Here is a 21,961-nt window from a genome sequence, read left to right as displayed (position 1 = left end):
GAATAGCCTTCCTGCTGTTACCTCTGTTTTCCTTCAGACTCAACAAGGCAGTCAATGAGATCTTATTTAAAGGAAAGCAGATCATCATGTCACTCCTCTGCCCAGAATCCTCTATTTGGCCTCTAATCCAGTCACACTAAAAGCCAAGTACCTATGAGATCTTTCCAGTGACAGGGTCCCACAGTCCTACATCTACCTCTCTGGTTTTATCATCTACTATTCTCACTCTTACTCTTACCACATTGATTGCCTTTCCTGCCTTTCATAAAAAATGCTAATTAAGATCCAACTCCAAGATGTACGTATTTGCTGTCCCTCTGCCAAGAAAGCTTCTCTGTCAGACACAGCTCACCCTCTTACCAACTTCAGGTGTTTGCTAAACAGCCACCTTTTAAGTGAGGATTTTCCCCACTACTCTCTTAAAAATGCACTGCTCTCCAACCCTAAACACTGCCCTAGCACTTCCCCACTCAATTTTTTCCCATATTGTTATTATTGTGTGTCATGCTATATATTACTCTTACTGGTTAATTGTATCATCTCCTTACCAAAGTCAAAGTCTTGAATAGCACTTAGTATGCTTGTCTCATAATTTCCCATTTTTTAGGACACTGACAGTCCCCAGACCCAGTGTTCTCTATTACCTTTAAACAAATTTAAAACAAATCTTTCCCACTAGACATGTCCTTCTAAGAACATACCTTTTCTCTCTTTCAAGTGGGCTCTTACTCTTTTTCTCTTCCTGAGGCACATACATACACTCCTCTACTATCCCATTTAGATTTGCATTCTGTTTCCTTATGTGTGTGCTAGCTTTAAAACAAGCTTACCAGAACTACTGTAACAACAGTTGGAATTCCAAACTCAAGAACACAGAGGACATTAGATCCGCACATGGCACCACACTTAACTAATGTAAAGTCCAACATATAACATCACTGCACTCCACTTTATCTCTCAAGTCTTGCTGAATAAATGACTGTCACAAACATGCTCTACTATTCTTCTAGTATATTCAATGCCAAAGAATCTGTAACTTCTTCTTTTTCTATTCTATTTCCTGTTTGAACTAGCTTTAATATACTCCTCAAGGCGTTTTTAACTTTCTTTCTTGCCAGTCTCAGCAGGCACCACATTTAAGAGAGTATCAGTAATAATCCAGTGTAGTAAAACTGATCATTAATCAAGAAACAGAAGGTGAAGTTAACTGAAGGAGGGTCAATCCATGAGAAGAATAGTAAATTAATAAAAACACAAAAATCTAGACAAATGAAGATGAACTCAGAGCCAAGACAAACAGTAAATTCATATTTTTGTTAACACTATACCTCTCTTTCATGCTCTTTAAAGATGTCACACAAAAACACTATTATATAAAAGATAATCCTTAAATTCTATTTTTTAAATTCTCTAAACCCATATATAAAAGAATACTCCCATTTTCTGAACTGTTTAAAGGCAACTGCTAAAATAAATAAATTGGCTTCATTTCGGTTAGAGGAAAACAATTCTCTGAGGAAGCAAAAAAGGTAATTTATATTAATAATTATTTTCTATTTGCTTTCTTGGAGCTTATATCCATTTTTCATATACTATCCATAACTGTTTTTTTATATGAAATGGTGTAAGATCATCAGAAAAACTTAAAAAAGCAAAGTCACAATATATAAACTGAATCCTTAATAACTATAAAGTACTATGTAAAAGGAATTGTAGGGCATACAAACATTAAGTACGTGGGACTCACATTCAAATTATGGGAACTAAATCTATGACATTTTTGAACGTTCATAGAACAAATAAATAAAAACCTTGCTCTTTAAAATGGTTAACTATACACATGAACTAGAAAATGGCACGCCTAATCAGAAAGCATTTATTTCTTTGTCACCAAAACATTAAAAGAAAACAAAATCTAAAAAGTCAAAAGGTCTTAACTTGCAGTCACTGGTGTCCCAGGTCTGCCACTTGTCAGCTATTTGATCTCGAATAAATTATTCACTTCTCTTGAGGTTTTCAGAATAAAGGTAAAACAAAATTCACTGCCTTAAGGCTTTTCGTGAGTAAAAACAAGATATTATGTATAAAGTAGGTAGCTCCATGCCAAGCACAAAATAAAGGCTCAGTGAACATTAGCTCTTAAAACGTTTTTATACTGTTCACAGAGAAAATGAACTTACTTGTCCGACTGCCCTGCATTCGCTGTGCTTTCAGCTCTCATACGGGTAAGTGCAGCAGCAGCTTCATCCAACGCACAACTAACAGATGATGTCAACCTCCGAAGCACTTCAGGATCTGCAAAGGCTTTACCATCAGCCGTAGATAATTTGCCTATTCCTGTTATATGATTTTCACACCCATATGGATACACCCAAAAGGAGAAACAAAGCAAAAGTCAAGTTACTTAATTCTATTTATCTTAATGAACAATCTTTAAATGTTACACTTCATGCATATACTGTTCGTTTGGAATCTTCTGGAAAATCACTGTTCTCCAATTCTGCAATAACCTTATTCCTCCCATGTGGTCAGGAAGTGCCTGACCCCGTAACTCTCTGCTACCAGAAAGTGTCTTTGGCCCAGGCTGGGACAACTAGGAGTTCCCACCCAGAGTTTTGCCATAGGTCTGGAAGAACCTCTACGTTCAAAGGTAACTGAATTGCTAAGATGTGAGTCATGAGCTTATGGCCAGTTTCATGATCATAAAGACAGACAGACTACCCAAAATAAGTCAATATAAAGGAGGGCAGAGCAGAGAAACACAAAGTTCTGACAAAAGTTATTTTTGCCTCATTGAGACCAGTAGTGCCAGAAGCCAGAATTATCCCCATTATTTTTGGTAGATGCCCACTTTTGTTTAAGACTGTTTAGGTGGCCTACTCCACTTGTGATCAGATATGGTCAAATAAGACATTACAGGCCATATAAAAGATAACATGAGTACCTATCCATTTCAAATTAGGTCTACAATTACATGTTCTCAATAACACCCAAAAAACATCCAGAACAGCTAAAGAATAAAAATTCGTAAGTAGAACTGGTTAATAACTATCTGCATGAACTATCTTATTGCTTTTCTGGATATCACTACAAAGCAAATTTATCTCTCACTTTCATTATTCTATCTCAGTGGTGCTGCCCATCAGTGGAGCTTTTCAAAAATATAGATGCTAAGCTCTTCTACATGTAAGGATGTAATTCAGTAAGTAGGAGGTGGGGCCTAGGCATCTAAATATTTTTAAAGCACTAAGAAGAATCTAATGCATAGCCAGAATTAAAAACCTCCGCTGCAACTTGAAGATAAATACCTAATGTTATAATGCATATTATACATCCCTGTTACTCAGTAAGTGGTACATGGACAAGAAACATTGCTATCATTTAGAAGCTTGTTAGAACTGCAGAATGTTGGGGGTGCTCAGTTGGTTAAGCATCCAACTCTTGGTTTTGGTTCAGGTCATGATCGCAGGGTCATGATCTCAGGGTCATAAGGTCAAGTCCTCAAACCCATGTTGGGGCCCCTACGTCAGGGCGCCATGTGGGATCCACTCTTGAAGCAGAGTCTGCCTGAGATTCTTCACTCCTACACACTTTGCTCCTCCTTCTGCTCCTGTGTACACATGCATTCTCTCTCAAATAAATAAATAAATAGATAGATAGATAGAGAGATAGATAGATAGATAAACAGAATCTTAAAAAATAAAAAGAACTGCAGAATCTCGGGCCCTAAGATTTTCTGATCCAAAACCTGAATTTTTTAAAAAAAGATCCCCCAAGCAATTCAGATGCACATTATAGATTAAGAGGTTATTATCACAGGTTTTAAAACAAGTTTTAAATTAAACAAGTTTTAAAACAGGTTTTAAAACTACTTAACTAAGACATCAATAAAAAAAAAAAGAAACCCAAATGGTAATAATAAACATATCTGTACAAATTTCTTTTTACAATGGAAGGGCTTAATAACATAAGTCTGTGTTTAAACTTTACAAAAGTTTATAGTTGTTTGGTTCTCTTTCTGGAAAAAGCCAAGATATCAAATACTGTATCTTATGGAACCAAAAATACATCTGGCAGAAAGCCTTTATGATTTTATACACAACAAATGTTCAGAGCAGTCAAAGTTGGTATCTGCTACAATCAAGATGTGCGAAGAATAAAGACAGTCTCAGTCTGATGAAAATGATTTTAATTTGTGTCACTAATATTAAAAACCAACCACAGTCTGAATTTGCTATAGTAGTATTTGTTCAGTAAGATATCTGTGGTTAGTTAAGTATCCTAACACTATGGAACCAAGGTCACAGATGCATTTTCACATGAGAGAATGAGCTCCAACTGTTTAGCCAATCCAGATCAGCATGTAACAACTATTTGTCAATGATAGCAACAGAACTAGGTAAGAAGATGTATCTGGATTAGTAAAAAAAGTAATCACTGCCTTAAAAAGAAAGAACATCAAAAACAAAATATTCCATTTTAAATTTTTATGAGTTTCTCATATCTTCATAAGTAATGGTAACTACTTTAGTAAAGATAATTAGGAAGTAACCTAAGATACATATGGTAATCCTTCAAATGAATAAACAGTGATTGAAAATTAATTTATTCTAGTTACTCTGGATTATGATGATCCTTTTTGACTAGTCTTATCCAGTTATTAGGTATTAATGAAGACCAAAAACAGAAAAGATACGTGATGATCAGATTATTCTTTCCCAAGTCTAACATTTAATCAACTGAACAACAGAACCATGTAATTTGTGACCAAAAATGTCCCAGTGAGACATTAGAGGATATAAATGATAGAAGAGAGTGCATTAAAAGATTACCTAGATTTCAGATTTTAAGATAATTACCTTTCCCTTTTTTTCCTCTTAGAATTTACTCAACTTAATTCTTATTTATGAAGACAAAGTTTAGAGGAGATGTAACTGACTTAACAGAACAAACAGAAACAGGGATATCAAAGAGAAACAAGGTGACCAGCCCAACAGGGCTCAGAAACGGTAGGTACCAGAAACAGGGGTGAGGCTTGGGTCAGAAAACAGAGAGACTAGCTGAACACCTGAGACGAGTAGTCAGACACTTGAAGACTCCATTCCCAAACTGCACAGCCAGATGATTATTCTCTATAGAAACCAAACCAGAAGGGCCCAGGATTAGTAGTCATTAGACAGAGAGGAGAAAGAGATGATACACTAAAGGGAAATAAGGATTAAGTGAATATATGCATGATAAACAGTGAGATCCTCAACCCCTCCCACTCTCAGCTCCCAAAATACAGGTAGCCAGGTTTATCATTCACCAGATTAAAAACTGGTAGATGTGTCTCTCGAGGAACTGAAAAGCCCCAGAAAAAAAAAAATTTAAGATACTGACATTTGGAGTTCTCAAAGAAAGGGAAGGGTCTCTATCCAATCACTGTATAACAGGAATTCTAAAATGTTACCAACTTTACCCAGCTCTACTGTACTCACTCTATCCATGGGACTGGGGATTTGATAGCTTTTATCCCCATAGTTAGGTTACGTTATATGGTACAGTTGACCTGAAAACAGGAAAATTACCTGGATGGGCCTGACCTTATCACATGAGCCTATGAAAAACTAAAAGATTTCTGTAGCTAACTGGAGAAAACAAAGAGATTCAAAGCATTAGAAGGATTCTACTGTGCTGGCATGAAGATGGAGGGAGCCACATGCCAAGGAATGCAGGCAACCTCAAGAAGGTAAGAGCAGTCCCAGCTGACACACCATAGGAAATCAGGATCTCAGTCCTGTAACTACAAGGAACTGAATTCTGCTACCAACAATAAACCTGAAAGCATATTTTCTCCTATAACCTACAGGTGAGAACTCAACTCAGGGGTTACTTTGATTTTAGCCCATGAGACCCCAGGCAAGAGAATCTAGCCATACATACTATGTGCCCAGATGTCTAATTTACAAAAACTAAGTGTGTTGTGTCATGCCACTATGTTTATAATAAATTGTTAAGCTGCAGTAGGAAAGTAAGTATACAATGTATATAACTTATATAATATATAATAAATACTTCATGGTGAAACCCAACCACAAAACAGGCACAGGTACCTTACATTTTAGTTTTTTATGACATTGCTAATAACTACAAAAAAGGACAGGCTTCACCAGACATTTGAAGAAAATCTGAAAATGTAAAGGATAGCCAAAAATATTCAAAATGTGAGCGAAATTTTAAAATGCTCCAAATTCTAATGCTATGGAGAAGGATGAGAAAAGAAAAGTTGCAGAGATAAGAGAATACTATACATAAGTGTGTTAACTTTCTGAATTGCAACACCAGAAATTAGGAGATAATGGAGCAATAATTTCAAAAGTCTCAAAGAGATTTTTAAACTAGAACTCTATACCTTCAAACTATCAAGTATGAGGATAGCATCAAAAGTATTTTCAGGCAGTCTCAAAAACTTTACTTCTCAAGCACCTTTTCTCAGGATACTTAAACCATGATCAATCTCTATACCATAAAAAGAGAAACCACCAGAGTAGTTCCGTGATACAAAGGAAATATAGGCACCATGAATGACTATTCTTGCCAAAAACAAAATGAGCCTGAATCTGGTCAGTATCTGGATCTGAATTCTGATGTACAGGAAATACAACATACAGTGGTGCAACTAGCAAAACTGATAAAGTGGAACAAATGAATCAATTTCTTCAAAGTGGGGGGGGGGGGGGAAGGAAACTTATAATTAAAAGACACTTAAACTAAGTAACATGAAAATATAAAATTTTGCATGCAAAAATATATAAATATGAAACAGGTGAAGGGGATTAAAGAGTACACTTACCATGATGAGCACTGAGTATGTACAGAATTGCTGAATCGCTATATTGTACACATAAACTAATATTACACTGTATTTTAACTACTGAAGTTAAAATTAAAAACTCAGGGGTGCCTGGGTGGCTCAATCAGTTAAGCATCAGACTCTTGGTTTTGGCTCAGGACATGATCTCATAGGTGGTAAGATGGAGCCCCAAGGCAGGATCCCGCTCAGCGGGAAGTCTTCTCAAATATTCTCTCTCTCTAGCCCATCCCCCACTCACACACACACTCGCTCTAAAATAAATTTAAAAACCCTTAAAAATATTAAAAACTTAATAAAAAAAGTAAAACTTGTTTGGATCCTAATTCAAATAAACCAAGTATAAAAAGAGTATTATAGGGTGCCACCAACTCTCAATTTCAGCACAGGTCATAAGCTCAGGGTTGTGAAATCAAACCCCGTGTCAGGCTCTACACTGAGCGTAGAGCATACGTAAGATTCTCTCTCTCCTTCACCCTCTGTCCCCACTTTCTCCTCTCTCCCTCTCTAAAAATAAATAAATAAATAAATAAGCAAGTAAGCGATCTTTAAAAAAAGACCATTATGAAATAATTGGAGAAATATAAACACTGACAGGATATTTGACAATATTGAGGAAGTACTACTATTTTTCTTTAGACATACAATGGTATTATGTTTACTTTATTTTTTTTTTTAAGTTCTTGGGGTGTCTGGGTGGAGCAACCAGTTAAGCAACCAACTCTTGGTTTCCACTCAGTTCGTGATCTCAAGGTGGGGAGATCAAGCTCCCTTTAGGGCTTAAGTTTCTCTCTCCCTCTGCCCTCCCACCATGTACTTGCTCTTGCTCTCTCTTAACCTAAAAATAAATAAATAAATCTAAAAATAAATAAATAAATCTAAAAATAGTTCTTAATTTGGAGTATACACTGAGGTGTCCATTTATTTATTTAAGATTTTATTTATTTTAGAGACAGAGCACGCAAGAGTGGGGAGGAGCAGAGGGAGAGGGACAAGCAGACTGCAACGAGTATAGAGCACCACACAGGGCTTAATCCAGGACCATGAGATCATGACCTGAGTCGAAATTAAGAGTTGGACGTTCAGCCAACTGAGCCACCCAGGTGCCCCAATACTGAAGTATTTATGTATGAAATTATATAATGTTTAGTTTGCTTTAAATTAACTTGAGGCGTGGGGCATCAGCAGGGTGGTAGTAAGTAAAGAGGAAACAAGGCTGTCCATACACTGATGGCTGTTAAAGCTGGATGATGGGTATTCCCTCTGGGCTTATGTGTTAACACTTTTCATTCTTAAAAGAAGGAAATAAGGGAGAAAGAGAGATAAGTGAGAAAGAAGATGAGGAAGGAAGGGAGGGAGGAGAGAGGCTAATTTGTTGACTGCTGTAGAGAAAACAGAAAAAAAAATGGGAATAAACACAGAAATGAGAAAATGAGGCAGCTATTAGCATCCTACGAAAAGAAACTCTACCTCCAAAAGTAAACCCTCAGCTGAAGTCCACTTTCCTGAAGCACTTTTCAACCTGGTTCTGCCTCTTGGAGACACAAAAACAAATATCCCTCTTTTATTCAACCTGAGTTTTCTCATCTTCAGGAGAAACATTATCTTTTCCTCCTATGACACACTTTCAAATAATTTCACAATCCTCACTTCTTTCATATGAACTTCTACAGCAACACCAAATTCTGACAAATGCTAAATTCTGTATCTACATTTTTTTTAAGATTTTACTTATCTGAGAGAGAGAGAGAGAGAGAGAGACAGAGATAGCAAGAGAGAACACAAGCTGGGAGGAGAGGAAAAAGCAGGCTCTCCACGGAGCAGGGAACCCGATGTGGGCACAATCCCAGGACCCCTAGATCATGACCTGAGCCAATGGCCAACTGACTAAGCCACCCAGGCACCCCCATATCTCCTCTCCTGAACAAATAGTTCTTTATACTCAAGGACTGGACCTTGCACGTGCCCTACTATGTTTTCATTTGTACTTGGTCAAGACCCCTTCAATAATCCATTCTAGAATTAAACTCAGGATAGAAATCAAATTTAACCATGAGTCCTTCGAATTTTTAGATGCTGTTTTATAAGATATTTATTGAAAGGATTACCAAAGAGTATTAGGTTGGTCTTATGCTATAATAAAGCAGCAGTTTACATGCATTGTATGTACACTATATAGGAAATCAGGTTGCTAAAAAAAAATGATCAATTAATGTTCACAATATATTTATTTCTACCTTAGAAAAGTTAAGAAAATATATGGATATTTAAAAAGATCAGAGATTTAGAGTTACTATTCCCTTATACTTTAGGTGTAATTATATATATGTATACAATCTCTAGTTAAAACACTCTTCTTATGGGGACAATATAATAATGATCATTTTACAATAATACAATGATCCACTTTACAAGGTTTCAAGAGACAGACTATGACAGAAAAGAAGGAAATTATATACAGTCAATTCTTATGATTCATGGTCACTGGGAAAACTTAAATTAATGAATACTGAACCATTGCTCCTAGGGAAAACACAGAACTAGTTTCCTGTGAGCCTCTGGTCACAAAGCATTTGCATTAACCAAACAGTGTCTTATGTATGTTTTTGTTTAAAGATGACCTTATTTAATATACAGTTGATTTATTAGCACTGAACTCATGGTTAATAGCACTATAACCCATGCTGAAGAAGCTTATCTAACACAATGAACTTTCTTCATTAGGCACATCACTACCTTCTCACATTTAGGAGCACTAGATAGCACTTTTGCATTATACTTAGAGACCTTTATAAACAATGAAACTGCCAACAAAAAGCACACAATGTCAAAAACATGGGTCTAAGTAGATTGTGAAAAGGACACTTGTTTACAGTTTGAGAGCCGAAACAAAAAGAGCTGTACCTTATTTCATCTCATCAAGGAACATGTGTGCAGGACAACTAAAATTTTTCATTATGTGCATTTTTTAAAAAGACTTTATTTATTTATTTGACAGAAAGAGACAAAGCAAGAGAGGGAACACAAGCAGGGGGAGTGGGAGAAGGAGAAGTAGGCTACCAATGAGCAGGGATTCCAATGTGGGGCTTAATCCCAGGACCCTGAGATCAGGACCTGAGCCGAAGGCAGACACATAATGACTGAGCCACCCAGGCACCACTGTTATGTGCATTTCTATGAAAGACTAAGAGTATTGTGAATACCAATTTTAGGGTATGAATACATGTTATCAAGTAGGCAAATTCACAAGTATGGAATGTGTGACTAAATAAAATCGACTACATGAAATCTCTCTTCAAGGCTGACAGCAGTATGTGGATTTTACTTGGGTAATGAAAATATGCTTTAATGAAATATTCCATGTAGAAATTCTCTAGAAAGCAATCCATTAACCTTTATGAACAGTAGTACCCTAAATGTCCAAGACCTTGTTTTTATAATAATAGTAGCTTTTTGTTATTTTAATAAACTCTGCACCCAACATGGGACTGGAACTTATGACCCTGAGATCAAAAGTCGCATGCTCGAACAACGGCAACAGCCAGGCACCCCTAATCATAGTAGTTTTTATTAGATTTATATGTACCTTTGAAAGTGATATAGTCTAATTACATATGTAAGGTCTGCAGACTTACCTGCAGCTTCTAGTAAAGCTTCCAGTCTAGCTTGTGTTTCTGGATCTACTGTCCTGAGGTCTGCACCATCAGCAGTACCTGACAAGAGCAACTTGGAAGCCGTTTCCAGCATTGGATTTTCCAAATCATCCTGATCCAAAATGAAAGATTCCACCTAGAAAACAAATACCAAAAAAAAGGAAGGAAGGGAGGAATGAAAGGAGAAAGGGAAAGTGATAAGAGAAATAAACAGAAGAAAAAGGAAGAAGAGAGAAAAAATATTTTAATGTAAATATCGTGATAAATACAACGCAATTCTAAATAAATTCAATGTAATACACAAGCCCACACTGTTTAAAGGAGAAAATTATATCTGTAGAAGAATTTAAGAATGTGCTACTCGTATACAGCAGAGTCCCATTTCTTTTTTCTTTTTACTGAAATTATGTATTCTTTCTATTTTAATTTGGTAGGATAAGGGCAAGATGCGGAGCTATGAGGTTAATGATTAGACGTGAAACCTTTGGCTTTAGTAGAGGACCTAAATCAGCTGCTCTTGAATGTTTTGCTCTCAGGACCCCTTTATACACTTATAAAATTCTGCCCACCCCAGGCCTTCAGATAAGGGCTAAATTTATTAATAGTCACCATACTGAGAAATCAAACTACAATATCAAAAAACCACATTTGTTAATATTGCCACCAGTGATATTTTCATCAGAAAAGTTTTTAAAGACTGTGAAGCCCAGGCAAATACAATTTAAAATTCTAATCTGTGCTTGAAAGTTTAATTTTATCACTGGCAACAAATACTGTCAATCACTCTTAAAATGACAAACTCATTTCCATCATTTCTGATAAGAACATTTGCCAAATACCCAAGTCTGCTAAGTGTATTGGGCCTGTCAATTATATTTTCTAGTTAACAATGGCATTTCATCAAAAAAAAAAAAAAAAAAAAGGAAAGGCTACTTTACCTTGCATCTCAAAAAAAAAAAAACCACACACACACACAGAACCACAGAAGTGCTTTATGTGTACTTCCCCTTTTGTCACACACAGTAATATTAAAAGGACACGTATTCAAAAGTGTAGATTTCATAAAATTAATATTTATTGCTTTATCAAGATTATTCTTAAGATAAAACTGGCTCTTCATTTTCTTCTTTTAACCGTGAGTACGCAGAACTGAAGAATACAATGACACTAGTACAATTTGATGCCATGGCCTTGACTGAGGGGCCAGCAGTTTTACCTACCATTGCTTTCACATTACCAGTGCACATGTCAACACAGTAAAGGAGGCAAGTAACATGCCAGTACTGTGATGAAGGAGTTTTGAATCTGGGACCCTGAGGGACCTGTGGACCATTCGCTGAGAACCACTAATATATTCGACATGAGATTCAATAAAAAAAAATTTAAAGAATTAGAACAAAGCAAACACTGAAGACATGGGGAAAGTTTTGTTGTGATATCCCTTATTATAGTGCTACTTACAAAACAGTACTAAGATATGTTCTTTCTAGTCTGCTGATTAAAAAGTTGATAATTAAAAAAAAAAGTTGACAATTATTATATAAACTGTCACTATTTTATATCAAATTTACTTCACAAATCTAAGGTACTTCTAACACTTATAACTAAAATAGATATAAAAGTAATTATTAACCTAGAACACAATTATGCTCATACCTAGTATCTAAATGTAAGAAATCTGAAAAAAACCTTAAGGAATAAAATTTTAACTACTATAACATGAGAAACTCTGAGTCATTTCATCTTTGAAAGTTACCTATGTAGTAACCAGGAATAACCAACACATATTTAATACTGAAAGGTAAATCTGGGAGGAAACAGTATGTTTCTCTCCAAATTTCCATTAGACTAACACAGTTTAACATGATTTCAGATTTCTAATATTTCAAATGCAAATAGACACTGGATACTCTGAAAATAATCTCTGCAAATATTTGAAAATTTTCACAAAATTTTGCAGAATAACCCATCAATAATGACTCCCTATTAAAATGACAGGGAGTTAGGAAAAAAAAATATACTCTTTTTGTTTTAAGTTCTCTTTCAAGGTAGCAGCATAAATGTTATACTTTAAGAAGTAGACTTTGGGAATATATCTCAAAAACAGGGGTGATGTGCCTGGGTGGCTCAGTAAACTGAGCCTCTGACCGGAGGTTTCTGCTCAGGTCATAATCTCAGGTTCCAGAGATTGAGCTGGACCCCCCACCCCTAGGGTTCACTGAGCTCAGCAGGGAGTCTGCTTTTCTCTCCCTCTCTCTCTATCCCTCCCCTGCTTGCATGTTCTCTTTCACCCCAGAAGAAATAAATAAACCTTTAACAAATTAAGTAAACTTTTGGGACATGAGTTGGCCACAGCAAGATGTGATTCAAAATTACAGTATAATAAAAACTGTGTCTTTTTATCTTTAATGAAGGTCCAGAAGATGAGTCATTTTAAAGAAAAAGTTGCTTTCCAGTGAAATTTTCTTTGTGAAAATATCTACAATTTTCCAACCCAATGGGAGAAGATGAAAGAAAACAAAGGAAATAAACATGGAAAAATAAACATTGGTAAAATAAACAAATGAAAAATTCAATAATATTTCAGATTAGAGTTTTAGAAAACAAAATATTTCAAAGAGCAGGGCACAGCTAAATACCAAGTTAAGGGTATAGATCAGAGGTATTTAAATCAAATGAGACACTGCATAAAGATAAATATGAAAAGATTCTGACCAAATTAATTTATGTAAGGCAACAGGAGAAAAAGGAATGTAACACTGGTAGACAAACTATAAAATTTCTATACGTTAAAACAGAGTATTTACTGTAAGAAAGGTTAAGACAGTTAGAAGTTAGATCATAGGAGATATTAAATTTCAATTAAAAGTGAGCCTCTGACATAAAGTCCCCAATGCCATACTATGTCCTAACTGAGCTTGGTGAAAATTTATTAAGAAAAATGCACCTCAATCTCTTCATGAGGGATATTAATCACAGAAATGTTTTCTTACTGATTTCAAATATCCACAGAAGTTACATTAATTTTTACGTGCACTATTTTTACTTTGTAAAAAAAAAAAAATAAAAAAAAAATTGGTAAGTTAAAAACAGTAAATTCAAATGACTATGAAATTCTATGTATAGATTTTTTAAAAAGGTATTGGGGTGAAAGAGAAGAACAGGAATGGATTTATATCTCCCCCACCCCCAGTTTAATACTAAGAAGAAATTAATTTCAAGGATACTCTTAGGATCTAAAGACCTAGGTACCCTAACTGGTTCAGATGCTACCTATGAGACCTAAGCAAGTCTCTCAGCAATCTCTAGATCCCTATTCTACATAATTTTTTCATAAATTCATTATACTGATATATTTTAATATTTATTACCTTTCTAAACTCCATGGAAACAGGGACTTTGAGTAAATAAAAGATGGTTTGGGGATTCTTCCCTTTCAGGTTCTAAAAGGCTACAGTGTATTTGGGGAAGGGAGAGGTAGTTACAAAAAATAAATTTAAGGTATATCTTACAGATTATTGAATATTTGTACATTAAGCAATAGGTAGGGCAACATCAAGTAGCAGGTAGGGCAAAATGCCCATCACTGGCCAACAGTCTTTGTGCAAAAGATACTACAGTTAACTGACAGAGGAGATACAGAGATGTGTGAAATCCACCATCTAGGAACGTACTTCTTTAATGAGAGAGCCAAAGTATGTGCATAAATGAACACTTTTACAGGGTAAAAAGTGTAGAAGGTAAAGGGTAGGGGGAAAAGGCTGTAGGAATTTAGAAGAGTAGAAGTAGAAGAGAACTTCCCCCTCTAACACTAATTCCTCTTTCCCTAACTGGAAAGATCTTGCACTACATTACAGAACAACTGGAGAGAGTCTGACATAAGGACATGCAGTCATAAAAATACAAAAATAAGTAATACTTATGTATTCATAGGTCAACTAAGTTAAGATTTATGAGCATATCCTGCTCTACATGTACTAAGCGAAGATAATTCAGATTAAATACTAAAAGTGTTTTCCCGTTGAAACCGTACTCATTTTTATTACATTTCTACTGAAAAAAAGATTCATTTTGAACCACAGCCAAATTCTGGAATATTAAAAATGCTCTGAATAAGAAATTGAAACATTTTCTTTAAATGAAATGTAAAAATTATTTCCATGAAGAGGGGAGAGACAGAAGGAAAGATATGTCCTTATTAAATTTATTCCCTAAGGGAAATAACCTATCAAAGTTATCAATAACTCAAAGCATGACAAGTTATATTTAAGCTATTTCAGATGTACTGCTTTTACTAGATGGATATTTTATGAAGTGATGCTTGCATTTCAAATTCTTGTCTAATACAAAGAACCACCAAATTGGTACAGATGAAAAAACAGAAGCACAGGACTGTTATTTAAATAGCAAGTTTCTAAATATCTAGTGCCAAGAGACCAGTTATCCAATTAACGAGTTCAATATTCTTTCCACTAGAAAATTCCATGCTGAAGGTTTTTTTTCACTCTGCTCTAGAAAAGCTAACTTCAAATTCAAATTTAGGGACACAGCTATACCCACTGTCTAATTACTAAAAGGAAGAGAACTAAACATTATATATTTCTCATTTATGTAACGTAAAATACAAATACCACCTATGATGTATTCTTGCCCCTCTGAAAATAAACAATATCTATTAGAGCCCTTAGAAATAATTTCCAGTTTGTAAAAATTAATAAGGCAAGTATTAGGAACAAGTTAAATCAGTTTCACAATCTTGGCACTGTTGACATTTTGGGCTGGATAATTTCTTCGTTGTCGAGGGCTGCCCTATATATTTCAGAACGTTTAGCAGCATCCCTGGACTCTACCTACTAGATGCTAGTAGCAACTCTACCACAGGTTGTGACACCAAAAAACCTCCAAACATTGCCAAATGTACCCTTAGAGGAAAAACAGAAAACAAACAAAAAGACCCTGTGATAAGTTGAGAACCACAAAGTTAAATAGGAAAAAAACACAACTAAAATGTAGAACATGTTTTTTTGTTTTTTGTTTTTTTTAATTTTATTTATTTATTTGACAGATAGAGATCACAAGTAGAGAGGCAGGCAGAGAGAGAGAGAGGAGGAAGCAGGCTCCCCGCCAAGGAGCCCGATGCGGGGCTCGATCCCGGACCCCGGGACCATGACCCGAGCGAAAGGCAGAGGCTTTAACCCACTAAGCCACCCAGGCGCCCCAGAACATGTTTTTTTAAAAAAAGAGAAAACAAAAGGAAAGAAAAGCTCTAAATTAAAGAGACACCAAAGACATAATTAGCAAAATAATATAGACCTTATATGAAATTTTCAAGACAAGTGAAGAAATCTGAATATGCACTGGTTATTAGACAGTCTAAAGGAATTATTCTGGTTAGGTAAGAAAATGCTCTTATCTTTTTTTTTTTTTTTAATTTATTTGACAGAGATCAAAAGGAGGTGGAGAGGCAGGCAGAGACAGAGGAAGAGGCTGGCTCCCTGCTGAGCAGAGAGCCTGATGTGGGGCTTGATCTCACATGGGATCATGACCTGAGCCCAAGGCAGAGGCTTTAACCCACTGAGCCACCCAGGCACCCCATAAATGCTCTTATCTTTTAGAGATGCATACTGCCATATATAAAAATAGAGTCAGAAAACTGCCATAAAATATTTCCAGAAAACAAAGTTGTGTGGCAAATTCTTGATAATGTTGAATCTGAGAAAAAGATTTATAGTGGCTTTATCATACTTGCCTCTATTCTTTTGTGCAAGTTAAATCATTTTGGTTTTGAAAGATTAAAGGTGATATTTTACTATGGAGGTTGCTTTTGTTTTAAAATATTATTACTTAACAGTAATACTATTTATTTAAATTAACAAAGTAATTAAATATCTTTTTTACTTTCTTCCCAAAATAAAATTAACACAACCACTCAACAACGAAAATCAAGGTCTTTTAACAAAGGTCTTTTAACAAAGACTTAAGGAATTTGTTTATGCCATTAATGGTACCCCCAGTCCTTCTATAGTAAAACAAAAAGTGATATAAAAATTTGGAAATACAGGGGTATGTGGACGAACTGTGAACACTAGAGTTATATTTCAAACTAACTTCCTGTCAAAATAGATAAATTATCAATGTTACATTAGAGAAGAGCAGTTCATCTTGTAATAAACTGGCATTTAGGGCGCCTGAATGGCTCAGTTGGTTATGTCTGCCTTCAGCGCAGGTCATCATGATCCTGGGCTCCTGAGATGGAGTCCTCCAACAGGCACCTTGCTTAGAGGAGAGCCTGCCTCTCCCCCTGCCTGCTGCTCCCCTTGCTTGTACTCTGCCTCTTTCTCTCTTTCTCACAAATAAATAAAATCTTTTAAAAAACTAAAAATAAAAAATAAACCGGCATTTATTCCAAAGGATAAAGAAATTTTGATTAACTAGGCATCATATATACAAGTTCCATTCAATTTAACAAATATTCACCCCCAATTACATATAGTGTGCAAAAAGCAGTAGGGCAGCCAAAGGAGAAAAGAAATATAAAAATGGTTTTATTATAATCAATGCCTTCTACAAATATACAATGTGGAAAAACGCAACTCTATGTGCAAAGAACTATACCAAAGATTAAAAAACAGTACTAAGTAGACACTAGTATAGTAACTGTACAGAGAGAAAGGAAAAAACAATTCTGAATGAGAATGGTAAAAAGAATAGTGCTTAAGAAAGATAAGGCCTTTGAATATTGTACCCAGTTCAGAATTTATATGGTAGCTTATTGAAGGATTAAAGTATTAAGATAATCAATTTTTTAAAAAGATTTATTTTTTTATTTGAGAGGGAGGAAGAGAGAACAGGGGTTAGGGGCGAGGGGCAGAGGGAAGGAGAGTCTCAAGCAGATTCCACGCTGAGCGTGGAGACCAACACGGGACTGATCTCAGGATCCTAAGATCACGACCTGAGCTAAAACCAAGAGTGGGACACTTAACCAACAGTGCCACCCAAGCACCCCAAATAATCAATTTTTAAGAAAGATAATTAGAGATCACGTGAAAGATGGTTTTGTATAAATCTGACAACAGAAACAAGGAAACCTATTTATAACTTATTTCAATATACCGAATAAAAGATTATGGGAGGTGGGGATAGGAAAAAGTCAGTCATTGGGGATAAACATACTTTAAAATATGAAATGCCAGCAACTCCAGAATTTGGACTTCTTGACCTTTAACACTCCACATCCTCCCATCCCATCCCTATCCACCAATTACTGCTCTTGTTCAGGAAACTACCCTGTCCATTTTCATTCAATTTAAAGCAGGTAGTCTAAATTTAAAGTTAATAATCTATATTCCAAGAAAGATAATCTAGATCTTGATATATTAAAACATTCTTTTATAATAACAAAGAATTCTCACACTTCCTCCAGGAAAACACAGTATCTTCAATTCAAAACTCACCATACTAAAAATCTGAAGAACTCTTAATCAAGTCAATGCAGGAAAATCCTTCCGAAACAATGTTTATGATGAACTTTTTACATTGTGTATGATTTTTACTTACAGTAAATGTTAGTGTTTAATTTTTATGACCAATTTTGTCATTTCAATGACAGTGGATTTTAAGAACACAGATCATAACCGATACCATTTCACCTAACAAAAACAAAGACTCATTAGAACAACCTGACTTGAGGTCATCATCATGGACTGAATTATATGATAACTCAAGTGTTGTCGCTTTTTCCGTGATATGCAGAACAGGCTATGTAAACCTAATTCAAAGAAACAATTGTTTCCTCTCTTCTGTACCCGACCCCAAAACCTAATAAAAATTTCTTTGATCTGTATTTTTTGAAGTCTTAAATAGGGTAAACTTTAGGTAAAATACGACAATTCTTAAATTAATATATTTGGATGTAGTTTTCCTATACCATTATTATAAAATTTTCAGTATGGTCACTGGGCACTGATCTATGTATACGCTGAAATAAAACAGCATAAAATAAACCACTTAAATTCCTTATTGTAAAAAGAGTATCAATTAGTAATACGACTCATTATGGTCATTGAATATCCTGATTCAAGTAAATAAACTAAAGTGAACCTGACTAAAAGTAAATTTAGCTTTCAAAAAATCTATTCATTAAGAAAACATTGATTTATTCTACATTATTTCATTCATACCCATCTATCCATCTAATGAAATTTTAGTTAAGATCTAGGAATGTGTTAAGAACTAGTGATATAATAGTTAACATAGCACTGTTCTAACAGAGCTAAAACATAACTCTTTTTCTTAAGCTTCAAAGTAATTATCTGCTACACCTCAGTATGAAATTATAATTCAATATGAAATTTTTAACATTAATTGTAAATTTTATAAAGTGAACCAATTATGAGTATTTAAAGTAAGTAAAATTGTATAGAATTCTCAAATCTAAAGTTTGTAAGTGGTTTTTCTGTAATAGAATTAAGGCCACAGATTTAAAAAAATTTACCCCAACTCTAAATACCAATAGTATGATACAATTTAATTATTAATTTAACCTGTCTCTGGTATTTATTATTATTCATCAATTATCAAAAAACTGGCTCAGAATAAAATGACTCTTACGGCTTTAAAATGCACACACAGAAATACACACTCATTCTCAGATACAGACACACACAGTCAAATTCCTGGTGGAATTTGAGCACTCCAAGGATATTTTAAGTGTAGTAGGTTAGTAAGGCGAATGGTTAGTAACAGAATTAAAAATCAGATTGATATCAGAGTCCTAAATATAACCCAAGATGCTAGAAGCCAACTCTGCAACTAAAAGTTCTAAAGTATAATTATTTTAAAAGTAAAATTCTAAACTGTAAAATAATTTTTTAGATATGTAAGCAAATTGAAAATTTTAAAACCACAAATATTTCTGAATTTAGAGTTCAAATCCAAGAAAAGGACAGCCTTGGGAATCATAACACTAAGCATCTGGAAAAGAAACTAATACAATACAAGCTAGCTTTATCATGTCGGGTAGTTGTTAATAAATAATTCCTAAAAGTTAGAAGAGTAAAAACGTATTATAACATAAACATATTACTAAAATATCAGCTAAGCCAAGACTGAATAATATAATGCCAAAAACCTATTTTCAGCAAAGAGAACAACTAGCTGAAGATATGGTTTAATTCAATTCAATGCCTGCTGAAAAAGAGAAATGAAACACATAGTTTTCAAAGTGGGTAATAAACAAAATAAAACTCAAATTCAGCTAAAGGCAAGGGGTGGCAGGTGGATGTGGAGGGAGCAAGGCTGGGCGAGTAGACAGCGATAACAGGAAAAGACCTCTTCACAATAACCTTCAATGTGAGGAAAAAGACCGAATACCAAAAACCAAGTTAGTATAAAAGCAAGTGAGAAAACTTCTCTTATTTGAAAAAATGGCACACAGATTAAGATTTTTAAAAAAAGAAGAAAAAAAAATCCCTCAACTATATGCTATCATAAGAGAACTAAAATTTTTAGTCATAAGGCTAAAAGCATGAAAAAAAAAAAAAACCATGAAAAAGCAAACCCAGTCAAGGGTACAATTATTATCAAAGAACTCAAGGCAGAAAGCATTACACAGAAAAAGGATATTTTATAATGGTAACAGATTTAATACACCAAAGCATGTAATAGCCAGAGCATGTAATAGCTAAAATATAACACTGAAATCTATAAAGTAAATATACTTGAAATAAAAGCAACTAGAAAATTCACACAACTTAGCAGGAAACTTTTTACATACCTATGTCAGAAAATGAGGAGAGCAAGTAGATTATGCAAGGACATGGATGATTCAGAAATAGATTCCATAATGAACTATATTTATATATCATAGTGAAATGGAATTTAGTATATCATGAACAGAGAATACAGTCTTTTACAACAAACAAAAGCCTGAACAAGGAAAAATCTCAAAAGATTAAAAAATATATATATAGGTTACATTCTTAGTCCATAAAGCTAAGTGAAACTAAAACTTAACGGGGCGCCTGGGTGGCTCAGTGGGTTGGGCTGCTGCCTTCAGCTCAGGTCATGCTCTCAGGGTCCTGGGATTGAGTCCCACATCGGGCTCTCTGCTCAGCAGAGAGCCTGCTTCCCTTCCTCTCTCTCTGCCTGCCTCTCTTGTGATTTCTCTCTGTCAAATAAATAAATAAAATCTTTAAAAAAAAAAAAAAAAAACTTAACAACAATACTCTACTTAGAAATTTAAAAAGAGGGCGCCTGGGTGGCTCAGTGGTTTAGGCCACTGCCTTCGGCTCAGGTCATGATCTCAGGGTCCTGGGATCGAGTCCCGCATCGGGCTCTCTGCTCGGCAGGGAGCCTGCTTCCCTCTCACTCTCTCTGCCTGCCTCTCTGCCTACTTGTGATCTCTCTCTGTCAAATAAATAAATAAAATCTTTAAAAAAAAAAAAAAAGAAATTTAAAAAGAAAAAAGCCTACTAATAAACTCTCAGAATACAGGGAAAATAAAAATTAAAATCAGTAAGCATATTATTTCCTATGGGATTTGGTCATAGCTGTCCATAAAGAAAAATTTAGATTTAAGATACATAAACTAAAAATCTTCAGAAATAAAATCCAAGTCGAAATGTATCAATATAATTTGTAGTAATAACAGAAATGAAGAAATTGAAAAGAGATACAGAAGTAGTTAGTAAGACTAATAAGTGCTTCATGGATAGGTCTAGCATGAAGAGACAAGCCTTTGGTAAGCCTGATTACAGAAAATGAGAGAAAAACAAAAACCATAAGGAGTTATTAAAATCAGAAAACTAAGCAAATCTATAAATCAAGAAATAGGAAAGTCTAAACAAAATGGATGATTTACAAGAAAAAGCAGAAACATAACAGAATATACCAAGAGAGGAAATCTTAGGGGTAGTCACTAAACTATCCCTTAGAAGGAACAGAGCATTATTATATTATTTACAAAGCCCAGAAAACAGAATGGAAAATTCCCTAGCTCATAAGCATAAATAATCCTAGTAGCAAACCTGAACAAGAATAGCAAAATAACTAAACAAAATAAAAACTAAATGAAACACATCATTAGAAAATTAAATTCAGAAGTTATATAAAAAATATTATACAATAACATACAAGAAAGAGGATAAAGAAAGTACTAAGAAATATAATTATTTGTACACACAGAAATAGTGACTTTCCCTTGCCTAGAATGCTTTTCCCAAAGCTTTCATTCTTCAGGTCTTAATTTGTATTTTACCTTCTCAGACTGTACTGCCCAAGAAAATTCTCTACCATACCACTAACTTTATTTCTGCCATAGTACTATCACAGCCTAAAATTACCTTGTTCTCTGGCATCCGTTTATTTTCTCTCTCCTCCAATTAAAGAAAGGAACCATTCAGATTTACACTACCACCAGTATGTGGCAAAGTTCCTGGCATAATGCAATATCCAA

At 34.7% G+C, this 21,961-nt stretch overlaps 1 protein-coding gene across 6 annotated transcripts in view; it reads right to left on the bottom strand.

Annotated features, from left to right (window-relative positions):
* ANKRD17 (ankyrin repeat domain 17) overlaps window positions 1-21,961 on the bottom strand; it is a 162,770-nt gene that overhangs the window by 75,765 nt on the left and 65,044 nt on the right. For all 6 annotated transcript variants that reach the window (XM_045989927.1, XM_045989932.1, XM_045989947.1 and 3 more), the window contains exons 2-3: window positions 10,489-10,642; window positions 2,181-2,337 (exon numbers count right to left, since the gene is read on the bottom strand). In XM_045989927.1, coding sequence (XP_045845883.1) covers window positions 2,181-2,337; window positions 10,489-10,642 — 311 coding nt within the window. The remainder of the gene's footprint in view (window positions 1-2,180; window positions 2,338-10,488; window positions 10,643-21,961) is intronic.

Source organism: Meles meles, chromosome 2 (genome assembly GCF_922984935.1).
Source record: "Meles meles chromosome 2, mMelMel3.1 paternal haplotype, whole genome shotgun sequence".
NCBI lineage: Eukaryota > Metazoa > Chordata > Mammalia > Carnivora > Mustelidae > Meles > Meles meles.
The sequence above is the reverse complement of the archived record's forward strand: the minus strand, read 5'-3'. Positions and strand labels throughout refer to the sequence as shown.